The sequence below is a fragment of the Cervus canadensis genome, chromosome 4 (genome assembly GCF_019320065.1).
Source record: "Cervus canadensis isolate Bull #8, Minnesota chromosome 4, ASM1932006v1, whole genome shotgun sequence".
In the NCBI taxonomy this organism is placed as follows: domain Eukaryota; kingdom Metazoa; phylum Chordata; class Mammalia; order Artiodactyla; family Cervidae; genus Cervus; species Cervus canadensis.
Window position 1 is genome coordinate 60,304,982 of NC_057389.1, and position 19,408 is coordinate 60,324,389.

The 19,408-nt window shown below is 38.8% G+C and overlaps 1 protein-coding gene across 2 annotated transcripts in view; it reads left to right on the forward strand.

The window, feature by feature from the left end:
* SPOCK1 (SPARC (osteonectin), cwcv and kazal like domains proteoglycan 1) overlaps window positions 1-14,545 on the forward strand; it is a 562,859-nt gene extending 548,314 nt beyond the window's left edge. For both annotated transcript variants that reach the window (XM_043465433.1, XM_043465434.1), the window contains 2 exons: window positions 10,511-10,648; window positions 11,077-14,545. In XM_043465433.1, the coding sequence (XP_043321368.1) occupies window positions 10,511-10,648; window positions 11,077-11,267 (329 nt within the window). In that variant the 3' untranslated portion in view covers window positions 11,268-14,545. The remainder of the gene's footprint in view (window positions 1-10,510; window positions 10,649-11,076) is intronic.
* The last annotated feature ends 4,863 nt before the right edge of the window (window positions 14,546-19,408 follow it).

A 19,408-nucleotide genomic window follows, 5' to 3' on the forward strand; every position in this document is an offset into this window, starting at 1 on the left:
TTTGCATGGGGAAATCTAATATAATAAATGTGTATTCAGGGGCATTCACATTCTGAGCAAAAACAAGCAATAACAAATTATAATCAGGTATAATTACTGCCTACTTAGAAAAAAATGATAATTTTATTACATTATAGATATAGAACAGCACCTGCTTCTAACCATCCTGGGGGCTCAACCTGGTATGCATTTTTGTGCTCTATTAAATGCTCTTGTTTTCCAACTGCAGCTCAAGGATAAGGATCAGCATTTCCTCAGCTTTCTATTTGTTGGCAAAATCTTCTCTGCTTTTTGTTTATTGAAAGCATCTTCTTTTTCCCCCTTCCTCCTATTCCCTGCAGACCAGGAGTGCTGTGCACTGACCGAATATCTAAGTTAGAATATGAGCGCTACTTCTTTGTGGCACCAGCAAAATTACTTTTCACTGGGGAAATGTCCTTTCTGTGATCTCATTTGATCCTTGGGAGCCTAGTCATCTTGGAATGGTGATCACTGTTTGTTTGAGTAGTTGCTAGACTTGAGTACTTTGTTGAGTAGTAGCTGGATCTGAGGTTACTGTTGGCGTTAGCACCCTTCTTTCCAGGTCTAGTCTGAGAAATAAAAGGTAAATTTAAAAACAGTCATTCTAAAAAAACAAAATCACAAAATTAGGCAGTAGAAATCTAGAGTGGTAAGCAGAGACCTCCATCCTCAGATGACTGACATATAATGTTACTACTTAGGTCACACTGAGGAGAATTATCCCATAGTAAATGAGCACACCATCATCAAACACATCCTATGAAAAAAAAAAAAACTGTCATAACTAAATATTACCTACAGTTGAGTGAGAATCAGATTGGTATCGCTGATTTAAGAAGAGAAAATCACTTTGAACTGGAAATATTAAATTTATCTCAGTGATCATCCAAGTGTGATGGCAGAGATATTCTCAAACCACAGATTCAATAAGCTTACTAACCCAAAACTTACTAAAATATCATAAAAGGTTTTAATATGCAGAAGACAAATAATCCCAGAAGGAATTATTTCCTTTCCACATTTTATCTAAATAAGGCATGCTGCTAAATCTAAATAAATAAGAACAATAGAAATATTTTGATAGCAAGGTAGAATCAACATTTCAGACTGTTGGGGGTCAGTGAAAAAATATGTTAAACTTTTTATTTATTCAGAAATAAAACACAGATTAACTTTAGAGCTTATTAGGGAAAATATACTTCTCTCTGTATTTTAAGGTAACAATAAAAATATTGGAAAAAGAATATATAGTTTTTAAATGTATGAGGGAAAACCATGGAAAAAAGAAAATTTGATCATTTCAACAAAAAGAAGGAACGAGGGAAGATAGGAAACACAAAGTACAGTGGTAGATATAAAAACAAGCATATCTGTAATCACAATAAATGTGAATGGGCCAAACTCATTTATTATGAGACAGACTATTAAAAGCTGCCTACTTTGTTTTCAATTCTTAAGAGAACGATGTAATATTATCTTGCTGAAATGTTTCTTTTACTATACTATTACTATGTCTCAACAGGTATAATTTTAAAACAAAATGTAACATTATAATGTAACTATATATGCACCCAGCAGAGGAGCACTGCAATATATAAGGCAAATATTAATAGCCATAAAAGGAGAAATTGATAGTGATACACTGAAAGTAAGGGACTTTAACAGATGATCCAGACACAAAATCAATAAGGAAACACAAACCTTGGATGATACATTAGACCAGATGGACTTTATTTATAGAACATTCCATCTAAAAGCAGCAGAATACACATTGTTTTCAAATGCACATGGAACATTCTCCAGGATTAATCACATGCTGGGCCACAAAGCAAGCCTTGGTAAAGTTAAGAAAACTCAAATCATATCAAGCATCTTTTCTGACCACAATGCTGTGAGATTAGAAATCAACTAAAAGAAAAACACTGTAAAAACACAAATATGTGGCAGCTAAACAATATGCTACTAAAGCAATGGATAACTGAAGAAATCAAACAAGAGATAAAAAAATACCTAGAGACAAATCACAATGAAAACATGACCATCTAAAACCTATGAGACACAGCAAAAAAGCAGTTTTAAGAGGAAAGTTTATAGCAATGCAATCTTACCTCACAAAACAAGAAAAACCCAAAATAAACAACCTAACCTTATGCCTGAAGCAACTAGAGAAAGAAGAATGAACAAAACTCAAACTTAGTAGACAGAAAGAAACCATAAAGATCAGAGCTGAAATAAATGAAATAGAGAAAACAACAGAAAAGATCAATGGAACTAAAAGCTGATTCTTTGAAAAAATGAACAAAATTGATAAACTTTTAGCCAGATTTATCATGAAAAAAAGGGAGAGGACTCAATGAATTTAGAAATATAAAAGGAGAAGTTACAATGAACACCACAGAAATACAAAAGATCATAATAGACAGCTACAAGCAACTATATGCCAATAAAATGGACAACAAAGAAGAAATGGGTGAATTCTTAGAAAGATGCAACCTTCCAAGACTGAACCAGGAAAAAATAGAAAATATGAACAGACTAATCATAAGCACTGAAATTGAAACTGTGATTTTAAAACTCCCAACAAACAAAAGTCCAGGATCAAATGGCTTCACAGGTGAATTCTTTCAGCTATTTTGTAAAGAGCTGACACCTATCCTGAAACTCTTCCCAAAAATTGCAAAGGAAGGAACACTCCCAAACTCTATCCATGAGGCCACCATCACCCTAATACAAAAACCAGACAAGATCACACATAGAAAGAAAATTGTAGGGTTGACATAGACACACTACTACATTTAAAATAGATAGTGGACAAAGATCTGCTGTATAGCACAGGGAACACTTCAATAGTCTGTAATAAAGTAAATAGGAAAATAATTTCAAAAAGAATAAGTAAAAGTGAAGTCACTCAAGTCATGTCTGACTCTTCATGACCCTCTGGACTGTAGCCTGCCAGACTCCCCGTCCATGGGATTTTCCAGGCAAGACTACTGGAGTGGGTTGCCATTTCCTTCTCCAGGGGATCTTCTTGACCCGGGGATTGAACCCATTTCTCCTGCATTGCAGGCAGACTCTTTATTGTCTGAGCCATCAGGGAATCCAGACATATGTATATGTATAACTGAATCACCTTACTATACACCTGAAACTAACACAACATTGTTAATCCACTGTAGTCCAATATAAAATTTTTTTTAAAGGAAACACACATAAAAATAACAGGACTGCAAGAAGGAACTGTCATACCTAACCTATTCAGAGACTTGAATATAACTCTTCTTGAGAACTTATAGTTCAAGAAGACAAAAGGAGAAATGAACAATATAATTCATTAGCATTTTAATATATGTATTCTTGTACACGGGCATAGAATAGATAGTCTTTCAAACACACATGACATTTGTCATGGATGATATATAGAAAACTAAAAAACACTGATGAAAGAAATCAAAGATGACACAAATAGTTGGGGAAATATACCATGTTCATGGATCAGAAGAATCAATATAGTGAAAATGAGTATATGATCCAAAGCAATCTATAGATTCAATGCAATCCTTATCAAGCTACCAATGGTATTTTTCAGAGAACTAGAACAAACAATTTCACAATTTGTATGGAAATACAAAAACCTTGAATAGCCAAAGCAATCATGAGATGGAAGAGTGGAACTGGAGGAATCAACCTGCCTGACTTCAGGCTGTACTACAAAGCAACAGTCATCAAGACAGTATGGTACTGGCACAAAGACAGAAACATAGATCAATGGAACAAAATAGAAAGCCCAGAGATAAATCCACGCACCTATGGACACCTTATCTTTGACAAAGGAGGCAAGAATATACAATAGAGAAAAGACAATCTCTTTAACAAGTGGTGCTGGGAAAACTGGCCAACCACTTGTAAAAGAATGAAACTAGAACACTTTCTAACACCATACATAAAAATAAACTCAAAATGGATTAAAGATCTAAATGGAAGACTGGAGACTATAAAACTCCTAGAGGAAAACATAGGCAAAACACTCTCTGATGTAAATCATAGCAGGATCCTCTATGACCCACCTCCCAGAGTAATGGAAATAAAAGCACAAATAAACAAATTGGATATAATTAAACTTAAAAGCTTTTGCACAATGAAGGAAACTATAAGCAAGGTGAAAAAACAACCTTCCGAATGGGAGAAAATAATAGCAAATGAAGCAACTGACAAAGAATTAATTTCAAAAATATACAAGCAACTCCTGCAGCTCAATTCCAGAAAAATAAATGACCCAATCAAAAAATGGGCCAAAGATCTAAACAGACATTTCTCCAAAGAAGACATACAGATGGCTAACAAACACATGAAAAGATGCTCAACACCACTCATTATCAGAGAAATGCAAATCAAAACCTCAGTGAGGTACACGCCAATCAGAATGGCTGCTATCCAAAAGTCTACAAGCAGTAAATGCTGGAGAGGATGTGGAGAAAAGGGAACCCTCTTACACTGTTGGTAGGAATGCAAACTAGTACAGCCACTATGGAGAACACTGTGGAGATTCCTTAAAAAACTGAAAATAGAACTGCCATATGACCCAGCAATCCCACTGCTGGGCATACACACCAAGGAAACCAGAATTGAAAGAGACACATGTACCCCAGTGTTCATCGCAACATTGTTTACAATAGCTAGGACATGGAAGCAAGCTAGATGCCCATCAGCAGATGAATAGATAAGGAAGCTGTGGTACATATACACAGTGGAATATTACTCAGCTATTAAGAATGGATTTGAATCAGTTCTAATGAGGTGGATGAAACTGGAGCCTATTATACAGAGTGAAGTAAGTCAGAAACAAAAACACCAATACTATATATTATTACATATATATGGAATTTAGGAAGATGGTAACAATGACCCTATATATCAGACAGCAAAAGAGACACAGATGTAAAGAACAGACTTTTGGACTCTGTGGGAGAAGGCAAGGGTGGGATGATTTGAGAGAATAGCATTGAAACATGTATATTATCATATGTGAAATAGATTGCCAGTTCAGGTTCAATGCATGAGATGGTGCTCAGGGCTGGTACACTGGGATGACCCTGAGGGATAGGATGGGGAGGGAGGTGGGAGGGAAGGTCAGGATGGGGAACACATGTACACCCATGGGTGATTCATGTGAATGTATGGCAAAAACCACCATAATATTGTAAAGTAATTAACCTCCAATTAAAATAAAAAGAAAATAAAAAGCAGAAATAGAGTCACAGGAAAAAAAAAGCTAAAACTAAATATCTCAAAAAAGTACCATAGATCATATTCATTCTCCACAAGTGGAAGTCAAAAAAGAGATTATCCAATCTTACATGTCTAGATTTTTTTTAATAGTCAAAAATGAATAAAGAAAAAATACAAAACATTTAGATCTGAATGAAAATGAAAGCACTGTGTGCCAAAGAGAAAGAGAGAGAGAGAAGCAACTAAAATGAAACTTAGAGGAACATTCATGGCTTCAAATGCATTTCTGGAAAAAAAAAAACAAACAATAAAATTTCAAATAAATAAAATGGTAAGGACAATACAGTTAAGACTAAAGCAAAAACAAATCAAATAGACAAACCTTTGACAACATGAAAGTCTCAAATGCTCTCATGAGTTTAAAAATGGGATGTAACCTCAGATATGCACATGTGCATGCTCAATTGTGTCCAACTCTTTGCAATCCTATGGATTGTAGCCTGCCAGGCTCTTCTGTCCATGGGATTCTCCAGGCAGGAATACTGGAGTGGGTTACCATTTCCTTCTCCAGGGGATCTTCCTGACCCTGGGATTGAACCCATATCCCTTGCAACTCCTGCATTGGCAGGCAGATTCTTTTACCACTGAGCCACCTGGGAAATCTTGTAACCACAGATAGAGATGCATGCTATAAATGTGTGGTTCTGAAACTTCACTGTGCATCAGAAATACTTGGAGAGTTTATTACAGTTTTCTGGGCCCTACTGTCAAAGTTTTTAACTCAGTAGGTTTGGGGTAGGCTCAAAAATTTTCTAAGCTATTTCCCACTGATGCTGCAGCTGCTTCTGGGCCCACACTTTGAAAATCATTGCTATAAACCGACTCATAGCAATTACGAAAACTTGACTAAAAAGGATACTATGAATTACCACATTTGGGTCATGAAGAAAAAGAAGACTCAACTAAACTAAGAAGACAAATTAATTTAAATCAAAATACTACTGTCACCTCCTAAAATAGGCACTAGGCTCTACATATTTCTACAGCTGAATACTTTATGGAGATCATTCTCATTTTATATAAAACATCTGGAGTATAGAAAAAGAAAAGTACCTGAATCAGTTTACAAAAGAGTTGCTTTGATACAGAAAATGAACAAAATTATATACCTCTATCACTGAGTAACACAGATATAAAAGGATTAGCAAATTAAATCCAATACATCATGACCAAGTAGTATTTATTTGAGGAAAACAGGTATTTTTTTTAAATTGTGCGACTCATTAGAAATATAGAAAGGATTAAAAAAATCCTATGATTCTCTCAAGTATTAAAAAAACTTTATTTAATCAGGAAGAAATAGAAAATCTGAACAGACAAGTGAGGAGATTGAATCAATAATGAAAAGTCTCTCAGGAGAGAAAGGACCAAGAGCAGATAACTTCCCTGGTGAATTTCATCAGATATTTAAAGAAGAATACCAATCATTCTCAAACAGTTTCCAAAAAATTTCAGAGGGGAGGAACACTCCCAAACTCATTTTACGAAGCCAGAGTTACCTTGTTACTAAAGCCAGAAAAAACACTACAAGGAAACTACAGGCCAATATCCCAGATTAATATAGATGCACAAAAATAAATTTCTCAATAAAATACTAGTGAACCAAATTAAGCATCACATTAAAAGGATTATTTACCATGATCAAGTAGGATTTATTCCTGGGATGTAATGATGGTTCTACACACACAAATCAGCCAAGTGATGCATCACATTAATAGAATGAAAGAAAAATATTATATGATCATCTCAATAGATGGAGTAAATCCATTTGACAAAACTGAACATCTGTTCATGATACAAACCTCAATAAGTTATGTATTAAAGCAATGTACCCCAATTTAATGAAGGCCACATACGACAACCACAGCTAGCATCCTATTCAATGGTGAAAGTTTAAAGCTTTTCCTCTTAAGGTCAAGAAAAAGACAAAGGTATCACCACTCCTGTTCAATGTAATACTGGAAGTCCTAGACAGAGCAATCAGGCAAGAAATAAGTCATCCAAGGTGGAAAGGAATATGTAAAATTTTCTTTGTTTGCAGATGATACAATTTGCAATAGTCAACAGGGACATGAAAAGGTGCTTAGCATCACTAGTCACCAGGGAAATGAAAACCAAAACCACAATAAGATATCAGCTTCTGCCTGTGAGAATCGTGAAAAAGGAATAACAGGAATAAAAAATGTTGGCAAGGATGTGGGAAAAGGAGAACTGTTGTGCACTGTTGCTGGGATTATAAATTGGTACAGCCACAAGGGAATAAAACAGTATGGAGGTTCCCCCCCAAATTAAAAAAAAAAACTACTATATGATCCAGCGGAGAAGGCAATGGCACCCCACTCCAATACTCTTGCCTGGAAAATCCCATGGAGGAGCCTGGTGGGCTGCAGTCCACGGACTCGCTAAGAGTTGGACATGACTGAGCGGCTTCATTTTCACTTTTCACTTTAATGCTTTGGAGAATGAAATGGCAACCCACTCCAGTGTTCTTGCCTGGAGAATTCCAGGGACGGGGGAGCCTGGTGAGCTGCTGTCTATGGGGTCGCACAGAGTCAGACATGACTGAAGCGACTTAGCAGCAGCAGCAGCAGCAGATGATCCAGAAATTCACTTCTGGGGATATATCCAAAGGAAATGAATATACTACAGAGAAATCTGCACATTCATGTTCACATTAGCCGAGATATGAAAACAACCTTAGTGTTCTTCGATGGATGAATAGATAAAGACGTGTATGCATTGGTGTGTGTGTGTGCGTGCAAGTATATGTGTGTGCAAGTATATAACAGTATATCATTCATCCATCAAAAATAAAGGAAACTCTGCCAATTGTGACAACATGGATGGATATTGAGAGCATTATCCTAAGTGAAATAAGTCAGAGAAAGAAAATACCGTATGGTCACTTGTATGACTAATCTTAAACTCATGAAGAAATATTAATAGATAAGACTTGTGATAAACACAGGCAGGGTATTGACAGTTGGTGAATTGAATGAAGGTGGTCAAAAGGTACAAACTTCCAGTTAAGAGATAAATAAATATTGAAGATATAACATACAACACAATATTGATAGTTAACACTGCAGTATAGTAGATATGAAAGTGTTAAGAGAGTAAATCCTGAGAGTTCTCACAAGGAAAAAAACTTTTTTTCTATATGAGATGTTGGATGTAACCAAAATTTATTGTGCTTATCATTTCACAGTATATAAGTCAAACCATTATACTGTACACCTTAATCTTCTACAGTGCTGTATGTCAATTATGTGTGTGTGTGTGCTCACTTGCTTAGTTGTGTCCAAATCCATGCAGCCCCATGGACTGTAGCTTGCCAGGCTCCTCTGTCCATCGAATTTCCCAGGCAAGAATACTGGAGTGGATTGCCATTTCCTCCTCCAGGGCATCTTCCTGACTCAGGGGTCGAACCCATGTCTCTTGTGTCTTCTGTATTGGCAGGCGGATTCTTTACCATTAGCACCACCTGGGAAGACCATGCCAATTATATGTTGATTATATTTCAATAAAACTTGGAAAACTTCTGAAATAAGAGTAGAAGCACAGGGAAAAGTTGAACTCATGATCAAAGAAGGAATCCTTTCTAACCTTGAGTAAGTCCTAGGCCCCTGAAAACTTCACTAGGTTATAATGAAGCATGCCATTCTTGCTTGCTGGCTCGACAGCAAATACTGTCCAATGTGTGAACCCTCTTGTCTGTCTTCAGTTCAGTTGTTACTCAGTCATGTCTGACTCTTTGAGACCCCATGGACTGCAGCACGCCAGGCTTCCCTGTCCATCACCAACTCCTGGAGCTTGCTCAAACTCATGTCCATCGAGTCGGTGATGGCATCCAATCATCTCATCCTGTGTTGTCCCCTCCTCCTCCTGCCTTCAATCTTTCCCAGCATCAGGGTCTTTTCAAATGAGTCAGTTCCTCACATCAAGTGGCCAAAGTACTGGAGTTTCAGCTTCAGCATCAGTCCTTCTAGTGAATATTCAGGACTAATTTCCTTTAGGATTAACTGGTTGGATCTCCTTGCAGTCCAAGGACTCTCAAGAGTCTTCTCCAACACCACAGTTCAAAAGCATCAATTCTTTGGTGTTCAGTTTTCTTTATAGTCCAATTCACATCCATACATGACTACTGGAAAAACCATAGCTTTGACTAGACGGACCTTTGTCAGCAAAGTAATGTCTCTGCTTTGTAATATGCCGTCTAGGTTGGTCATAGCTTTTCTTCCAAGGAGCAAGCATTTTTTAATTTCATGGCTGCAGTCACCATCTGCAGTGGTTTTGGAGCCCAAGAAAATAAAATCTGACACTGTTTCCACTGTTTCCCCATCTCTTTGCCATGAAGTGATGGGACCCAATGCCATGATCTTCATTTTTTGAATGTTGAGTTTTAAGCCAGCTATTTCACTGTCCTCTTTCAGTCTCATCAAGAGGCTCTTTAGTTCCTCTCCTCTTTCTGCCAGAAGGATGGTGTCATCTGCATATCTGAGGTTATTGATATTTCTCCCAGCAATCTTGATTCCGACTTGTGCTTCATCCAGCCTAGCATTTCTCATGATGTACTCTACATATAAGTTAAATAAGCAGGGTGACAATATACAGCCTTGATGTATTCCTTTCCCAATTTGGAACCAGTCTGTTGTTCCATGTCCTGTTCTAACTGTTGCTTCTTGACCTGCATACAGATTTCTCAAGAGGCAGGTATGGTGGTCTGGCATTCTCATCTTGAATTTTCCACAGTTCATTGTGGTCTACATAGTCAAAGGTGTTGGCATAATCAATAAAGCAGAAGCAGATGTTTTTCTACAGGAGTTGTCTGTTTTAGAAGGCATTAACTCTATCTGTGCACTTCTCTGATTCAAGCTCAGTTTGTAAAGAGTCTGCCTGTAATGCAGGAGATCCGGGTTTCATTTCTGGGTCAGAAAGATCCACTGGAGAAGGGATAGGCTACCCACTCCAGTATTCTTGGGATTCCCTTGTGATTTAGCTGGTAAAGAATCCTCCTGCAATGCGGGAGACCTGGGTTTGATCCCTGGGTTGGGAAGATCCCTTGGAGAAGGGAAAGGCTATCCATTCCACTATTCTGGCCTAGAGAATTCCATGGACTGTATAGTCCATGGGGTCACAAAGAGTCAGACACAACTGAGCAATTTTGACTTTCTGATTCAAGCTGCACCTTTTGTTCCCCCAGGAGCATTCATCCCTCGGTGTAATGAGGAGGGCTATTACAAAGCCACACAGTGCCACGGCAGCACGGGGCAGTGCTGGTGTGTGGATAAATATGGCAACGAGCTAGCCGGCTCCAGGAAACAGGGTGCTGTGAACTGTGGTGAGTAAGGCCTTCTGCACCTGCCCCTCAGTGACCTCTAGAGACTCGTAGGTACTCACTGTATGAAGATCTGGATAGAAGAATCTCAAGAGGTCACTGTGGTCTATAGTGAGCAAGTTGACAATGGAGACACAGTGAACCTGGAATCACATGAGATGATGCATAGCTAGTTTTTTGAGTGACAGGAGCTCACCATGACCATTGAACTGGACAGCAGTTTTTGACAGTCAGGGACTGGCTGTAGGCCAAGAGTGACTCTCAAGATAAACCTCCCTAGAGCTTTTAACAGACTAAAGCTTGTGGTCCCTACCAGGTAGATGGGGATGCTTCCATGTTCAAAAGGTAAACTGCATGGTTTTGCCCTACCACTAAGGAGGTCGTGAGGCATAAGCAGAAACTTACCTCCCATCTCTTCTTCCTCCTTTCAGAGGAGGAGCAGGAGACCTCGGGGGACTTTGGCAGCGGTGGCTCTGTGGTTCTGCTGGATGACCTGGAGGATGAGCAGGAGCTGGGACCCAAGGACAGACTGGGGAAGCCACGGGTGCATGCCCGGGCGGTGACGGAGGATGACGAGGATGAGGACGACGACAAAGAGGATGAGGTCGGGTACATATGGTAGTCCCCACATGGAGGAGGACACGAGGTCTGCACAGAATTGCAAGTCACTTCCCGTTCCTGCATTTGTCTCTAAGACTCCACAGCACACAGCCTCTTCTCCATCGTCGCCCTCTCCACCCAAGCTAGGGTTTTGGAAGACAACTCCTTGTTCCTGGATCATGCTGATTTTGCATACGGCGTGTGGGAAGAAGGGTGTTGTGCTTTGTTTTTTAGACAGGGGAATGGCTGGCTGAATGAGAGCCTCCTTCCCTTCTGTGAGTTTTTTTACAACAAGCATGTGATGTATGTGGGATTCTGACAATGCAGGGAGCCCCCACCCTCTAAACGTCAAAGACCCTTTCCAGTCACCCACACGGGTGGTTACTACAGCATGGTTCCCAGCCTTACCGTGTCTAAGTGCTTTTCTTGTGTCCTGTAGATGTTGTGGAAAACACACCACACTGTACCTTTTCCCCCCTGCCCAACCCACCCCCCACCACCCCCGGTGTCTATTATTACAAATCAGTTTTTCAGTTCACTTGATCTGGCTTCCTACAAATAACAGCCTTAATTCAGTCAAGAGTCCCTTTGGGGAATCAATTTTCTTTATTAAAAAAGGTATCTGGATACTTCTGTCTGTATGTGCATAAATAGGTAAGTATATACAGAAGACACTGTATACACCACTCAGAAAAAAAGGGGGGGGGGCGTTGGGTATCTATTAAAAAACTTATTTGAAAAACAATTACACATTTGTCAGCTTGTCCAGACCTGGATCGTCATTTCTGGAATAGCAAATCTGTATCGAAGTCCTTTTTTTTGCACTACCAGTTGGCACTTGTAGCCTGCAGGCTGAGGAGGCTGCTTCCATCTGCGGCGGCGGAGTTACTGGAAGCCTCTTTGATTTGGATAAGCCTCTGTCTGCCTAAATCGCTTTCCTTGCAGAAGCCATGAGACTCCCACGTGGGCAGCTTCACAAGCCATTGTTCTCATTTCAGCTCCAACCCCGCTTCGGGCTGTGGCAGTCCTGTCTGTGGCAGGCCCCTCTCTCCCCTACCTACTCAAGGGCTTTTTGTAAGGCATGTACACATACCCCCTGCTCTCTAAGAAGACAGTATCCTTGCTGTTCCTTAGCAGAAGAAAATTTTGCATCCTTAACTCAATCTTTCAGTTTTGCCCCTATCTATCCACACATCATAATGAGGCTACAAAAGCTCTACAGATTTTCTTTGATCACTTAACATTTGTAAACAATCTCAGATGGAGGCCCAGAAAGAACTTTATAACAGCACATGGGAAGCCAGGGTGGGATTTTTTAAGAGCTAATCCTGCCCTCATCCCCTCCCCCATACATGTGTCAAGGGACTCTTGAAGAAAGCCCTTCACCATTGCATTTCTTGCCCTAAGTCAACTCCTGATTAGAATCCATCTCCAAATTTTGTAGGGTCATCATCTCTACAATCTTTAGGATTTCTCCCAATACAAGTACCAAAGAGTAGTCTTCCAAGTGGCCCCATTTAGTTCAGTATGGGCCTTAAGCTCCTGCACAACCTGGTTTCCACCTTCCTCACCAGCCACCCAGCAAGGCTCTGTGGCCCACATTTGTTTTCTTCCCTTTCTGCGCTCCAGCCAGTCCACAAGGAGACCACACAAACTCAGGCAAAAAATATATTCAGCCAAACTATGATTATAGTGGCAGCTGACCAACCCCTACTCCAAACTGACCATTTGTTTCTACTTTACACCTCAAACTAGTATTTTTAAATCCCTGCATTGGCCAGGCCCACTTGCCTTATCCCTGGAGTTGGCTCAGATGGGACATGAAATTACTTGATACACTGAACTTGTTCGGCCTGAAAGACATGAGTACAGCCAGGTCCCTAGGTATCAGGTGACCATAGACAAGCGCTGTATTGGGATCTCAACTCCATCACTTCTGTTTCAATTTTTTTTCTCACTTGAACAAAACTCTGAGATGATAATTTATAAAAAACAGGTGCTTAATTGCAGCTAAATTATAATCACATATATAAAAGAATCGAGACATATTAAAAAATCTTAGTCTAGGCCATCAGAGAAAACCATTGTTATTGTCTCCTCTGAGCTTAGAAAAATGCACAAGAGAACAAATTAAAATTGACAAATTGGTTTCACTTAGAGAAACTTCTAGGAACAGAGTGAACCACTGATTTTAATTTGCCTAATTATCTTATGACAAGTGTCAAATTAAGATGACACTTAAAGATCCTTAGCATTAACTTAATGATGGAGAAGAGTACTCACTAGTCAATTCCCAGGAAGGTAATGAGATGCTCATTTTCAGAGATATTCCAAGAAGATATTTTGATTCATTAAAATATTAAATAAAAAGCCCTCCTAAGACTGGAACCCAAAATCAATGGAACAACATTAATACCACTTTTCATGCCTCACTTTGGCAAGACAGCATTAGTTTTTTTCAAAGGTACTTTGCGTAAGTACTAAAGATGTGAGTTTTTAGTTACTTCGTCCTTAGAAGAATTTTTGCTTTTCTTTTTTTCTTGGCAGGAGTCCTTTAGATAGTGACAAAGTATCCATCAAAATCTTGATTAAAAAATATAGTACTGTGATAATCATTCCCTTATTATAGACAGGTATGGAGTTGAAACTTCAATGAATCATTTTTGGAACCTCCTTAGTGAATAGTTTTATTCTTATTCTATAAATGGTTCTTTAATTTGATACCATTTCCTTAGCATCTAAGTTAAGTCCCAGAATTTTCTTCCACAATGTTTAGTTATCTACCATATTAGTGTCTTTTTGTTTCCGCCAACATTCTAGGCATGTTGTAGGCAAGGTAGGGAATTCCCTCCTACTGAACCAGTTCTTCCTCCTTTATGCCCATCTTCCCACACCCAGCAGTGAATGACAACATGTCTGTCCAGGTCTGCCCCTCTCCTCTTCCCAGGATGCCATCTACAGTTTTGTTTTTAACCTTGACCACACTGTACAGTAACAAACAAGAGCCCTTTCTACAGTGGGTGGTTTTGGTCTTTTTATACCTTTTTCTCAAAGTCACTGATGTCTGTCTCTGTTCCATGTGTAGCAATGTAATGAGAGCCCACCAACTCCTGAGTGTCAAGTTTGTTGTCCCTGTTGTAGATGAAATAGTGAAGTAGATAAACCTAGTAAATTCTGAATGCTTTCCCATGTAGACTTATCTGGAATGTGAACACGACTCTTTTGGTTAATAGTAAATGCTTAACTGTAGTCCTGAGTAGGTGCATTTGTTTGTCTCAATAAATTTTAATTTGTCTGCAATGTCTGAGCATTTGTATCTTGTTAGCTTGCACGTGCGCTCACCAGGCCATGTTCGTACATCATCTCTGCAGAAGAGTTGGGCAAGTCAAGGGGGTAAGTAAATGCAAGGCTCTCTGTTAAGGCTTCTGTACATGGGAGGGAGGCCAACCACGTGGTGGTGCAGCCTGGCCTGACCCTCTCAGAACACACTGGCACACCCAAGCCCTGTGTCCGCTCAACCTTGAATCTTAGCATCCAGTCCCTCTTTTTGCTGCTTTCTTCTTTCTCAAGCTACAACTTTGTTATTTCGTCCTTATCCATCAGATTTCATTGTTGTCATCCTGTTTACAACCTTAAGCTTTTTCAGTTCTTATTCCTTTCCTCCCTAGTCAGTTCTTCTCCAGTTCTCTTGGGAGAAAAGAAACAAAAACCAAAAAACTTCACAGGGACTCTGAGTTTTCCTCAGTTCATGGATTAACACACCATATGCTTGTCAAACATCAGAAAACACCCAATCGGAACAGAAATTATTTCCTTTCCACCTTATCCAGATGAAGGCCAATGTATCTATGACTTAATTATACCCTGAGTGAGTAATTTCAGCACCAACTGAGGTAGAAACTATCTTATGAATAATTCTAATCCTTTACCCAATGGACCGTATTTTACAGACAATTTAGAGATTGACAGTTCACGGAAAGGTGCTTCATAAATCCACAAAATAACTAATGTCAGGAGAACAATGGCCAATATGAAGCCTCTGGGGTAGGTACAGGGTACGTTAAAAAGTAGTTTGCATTGGTGGACACTCCTGAAATTCCTCTTAACAGCAGATTTATAGTCAAGCCCCACATGTCTCCTCAAGTTGTGCCTTCATGGAATCCACCTCGGTCTGTTAAAAAGGCCAGGACCAAAAGAATACTAATTATACAGTGTGAGTGAAAAGGTCCCAGCACCTCTCAAAATTCTGGGTTGGTTGTGAGATTTACTTTGATAAATAAATTCAAGGAAAGGGGAAGATTTCAAAATTTATTCATTCAACTAGACTTACATGGATTAATTAGGAGATTTATAGATCTATAGATTAATATATGTTTGATGGATGAATGCCATATGGGCAGGCACCACATTCAGTGCTAGGAATACAGAAGTGAATAAGACCTCGAGGGTCCTTCTCCGTAAAGTTGCCTCCTTGAAAAAGACAAATAACTGCTACAGTATGGGTTGATGGATATCACAGTTGACACCAAGGTCTACTCCAGTCTTGTCAAAACTTGCCTTTCTTGGTTTCCCATATCCATCAATCCCTGAATTTCATCTTACCTCTCTGGCTATTCCTCTTAGGTCTCCTGTATATCCTTTTGTTCAGCCAGTTCTGCTGACACAGATGTTCCTCTCATCTGTGTCCTCAGCCCCTTTCTCTTCAATTCTACATGTTTTCTCTAGGCAGTCTTATCCACATCAGTGTTTTCAACCAACTCCTCCACTTGGAAGAGCCCCATTCTATGTTTCAAGTGCAGCTTTTGACTCTGCTTCATTTTGAAAAAACAAAACCACTTGGCATTTAGATCATTCTACTCAAATTTCCCATTAACACCTCAATTTCAAACCTTAAAACATCAAAATGATAGAATGAAATGTAGAGTGAATATGCACTGACAATAGGAGTCAGCAAGGTTTTAAAAAAACACAAACAAAAAACCAATTCCTAGCAAACATGAGCGAGCCATAAAGGAATAGATTGATAAATTTCCTCCATCAAAATTAATAGCATGTCATGAACAAATTTAAAAGATAAACAGAAGACTAAAGATATCGAGGACATAAAACAGATGAAGGATTAGGATATAAAATGTTTTAACTTCTACAAATCCATAAGAAAAATATAATTCAACAGACGAATGGGGAAAGATAAAAGCAAGTGAGCCATAGAAGACACACAGATGGTAAAGAAACCATGCCTAATCTCACTCATGATCAGAGAAACACAAATTAAAGCAATGATCTCTCAGTTTCACTCAGAGGAAAATCATGACCATGTCACATGTTGTTGAGAATGTAGTATAAGGAGCACTCTCCAACACTGTACAGTCAGATTAGCCACTGGAGAGCAGTTTGGAAATAGCCATATAAGTAAGACTGAATAATTCCACTTCTCAGAAATTACTCCTAGAGGGAAAAAATCACACTAATTTACAAAGATATACATAGAATGTATGTATATCCATTATTACATCATCTGTTAGGACAGGAAATTTGATATAAAACTAAATATCAGTGGACATATTGGGCAAGTTTGTGCTCTGGAATATTATACAGCAGTCAAAAACAATGAAGTAATTCATATACACTGACTTAGCAGAACTTCTAAAACATCTGTTGTATGAAGAAAAAAATCAAGTGATAATAGAGTATGAAATACATAAGTTAGATATCTATAAGGTGACAATATCCACTTTTTCCAAGTAAATATAAAAATACACAGAGTCTGAAAGGACATACACCAAGCTTGTAGCAGTGGTGACCTCTGAGGAAAAGAGTGGGATTTGGTCTGATCAGCCTCATCTATGTTTCATTTTTGTTTTTTATCATGAAAACAATATACTATGTCTTGTATGATTTTAAAATAATTCACTAGCTTCTTCCTCTTCAGATTTCTCCTCTTATACTCCTTGACTTCAAGAGTGGGACCACCATCTACACCTCTCTCCCCAGCTCCTGATCTGTACTAAGTCACCAAATTCCGTCAATTCTTCTTTCTCAATATCTCTTCCTCTCTATCTCACCACCATCATGGTTCTTACCACCATCGTCTTTCTCAACTGTCTTAGAAATTTTTAAACCAGTGACCATGCTTTATTCTTTACCAGCTCCAATACATTCTATATGCTGCTGCTGCCAGAGTAATTTATTCTCAAAGGCAAATCTGATCATGTCACTGCTCTACTTAATTTTCAAGGTTTCTTGTCACTGTCAGGACCAAACCTAAATTACTTGGCTTGGCAAAACACTCGTTTGTAATTGATCCCTTTGTACCTCTTGGTCTCCTTGCATTCCTTACTTTTTGAATTCTAATTTTTTCCCCAAGCTCCTCCACCCTTCTCAAGCTTCTGCTTGTGTTCCTGATAATTTCTTTACCAGAACAGCCTAGGAGTCTCAGATCAATTATTACTCCTCTAGCAACCCTTCCTAACTACTCTAAGAATTACCAAGCACTCCTCACCTTTTCTCTAGAACCCTGTGTGTATCTCCAAACGAGTGCTTGGTAACTGCAATGTATAATTCTCCCTTCAAAAGCCAGAGATAAAACAAAACTGTGGACTAAGAAGCTTTAAGCCATCATTCCTCCACAGAGACATCAAAATCAACCCTAAACTGGCTAAGATAACCTTATATAGAACTCTATGAAGTGATTAAAGTCTACAACAACCAAGTGAACACCTAATCAATAAAAACCCACATTCAAAATGGTAGTAAATTCCATGGTGTTTTACTTGCCCTGAACATACTGCCTCCCCAGTGCAAATGGTCTTAATCTGGAGGAAGTGGCAGCAAAGTTCCTAATTCTATCCCATGAACCAGAGGGAACAAAAAAGATGGTTTTGCAATATCCTAACCAGTTAATATCTGGGGGCTTTCTAAAGGACAGGGCTCTGTTATGCCTAACTCAAAGCTCAGGCAGGGAGAGGCAGCTAGCACTGCTCGTGAAAGCTGCAGGGTACTACAGACCTGCAGATGCCTGGGACAGAAGAGTAGGGTAAAGGAGAACAACAGGCCATCTAAGGCTCTGAAGAGAAGCTGAAGTAGACTCTTTGGGAAATTAAGACTTTTAAAGTAACTGAGTGAGAGATGCGAGTTCAATCCTTGGATGGGGAAGACCCCCTGGAAAAGTGCGTGCCAACCAACTCCATTGTTCTTGCCTGGAGAATCCCATCAACAGAGAAGCCGGGCAGGCTACAGTCCATGGGGTCGCACAGAGTCGGACAAGACTGAAGCAACTTAGCACACAGTGTACATAGGAGAGTCAAAAAAGGCTGCCCACAGGCCCAGGCAAAATGCATGCTCAGCCAAGACACATGAGAAAAGCTCATGTGTCTTTTCACCCTGGATTGATCTCAAGCTTCGGATTGGACCAGTTAACTACTGAAGGACTTCTCTGGTACAAGACTGGTATGCAAAGTCTGAGAAAGGTGGATGTTTTTTTAAATGCCCTATTTTACATAAGGTACACAAACTACCAGGAAAACATGCCCCATTCAAAGGAACAAAATAGAGTAGCAGAAATTATCCCTGAAGAAGCACAGGTAATGGACTTTAAAACAATTGTTATAAATATATTCAAAATACTAAAAGAAAACATGAACAAAAAACTAATGAAACCCAGGAAAACGATAAGAGAACAAAATAAGAATGTGAACAAAGACAGAAATTCTATTAAAATATTTTTTAAAATATTAAAATTCTATTAAAAAATAGAATTTCTGGCCCTAAAAAATAGCACTGAATACAACATTTCAATGCAAAGGTTTGACAGCAGATTTGAGCAGGCATAAGAAAAAAACATTAGTGAAAAATATCAAATCAGGACATTTGATGTCATCAAGTCTGAGGAATAGAAAAAAAACAAAGTGAACAGAGCCTAAGAGATTTATGAAATCCCATAAAGTAGACCAGTATATACATTATATAAATTCTTAAAGGATAAGAGAAAAAGGACTGGAGAGATTATTTGAAAAAATAATAGATGAAAATGTCCTAAATTTGAGGAAAGACATGAATTTACACACCCAAGCAGCTCAATGGACTGGAAGTAGTAAATCCACATACCAAGACACATCATAAACTATGGAAAGAGAATCTTAAAAGCAGTTAGAGAACAGTGAC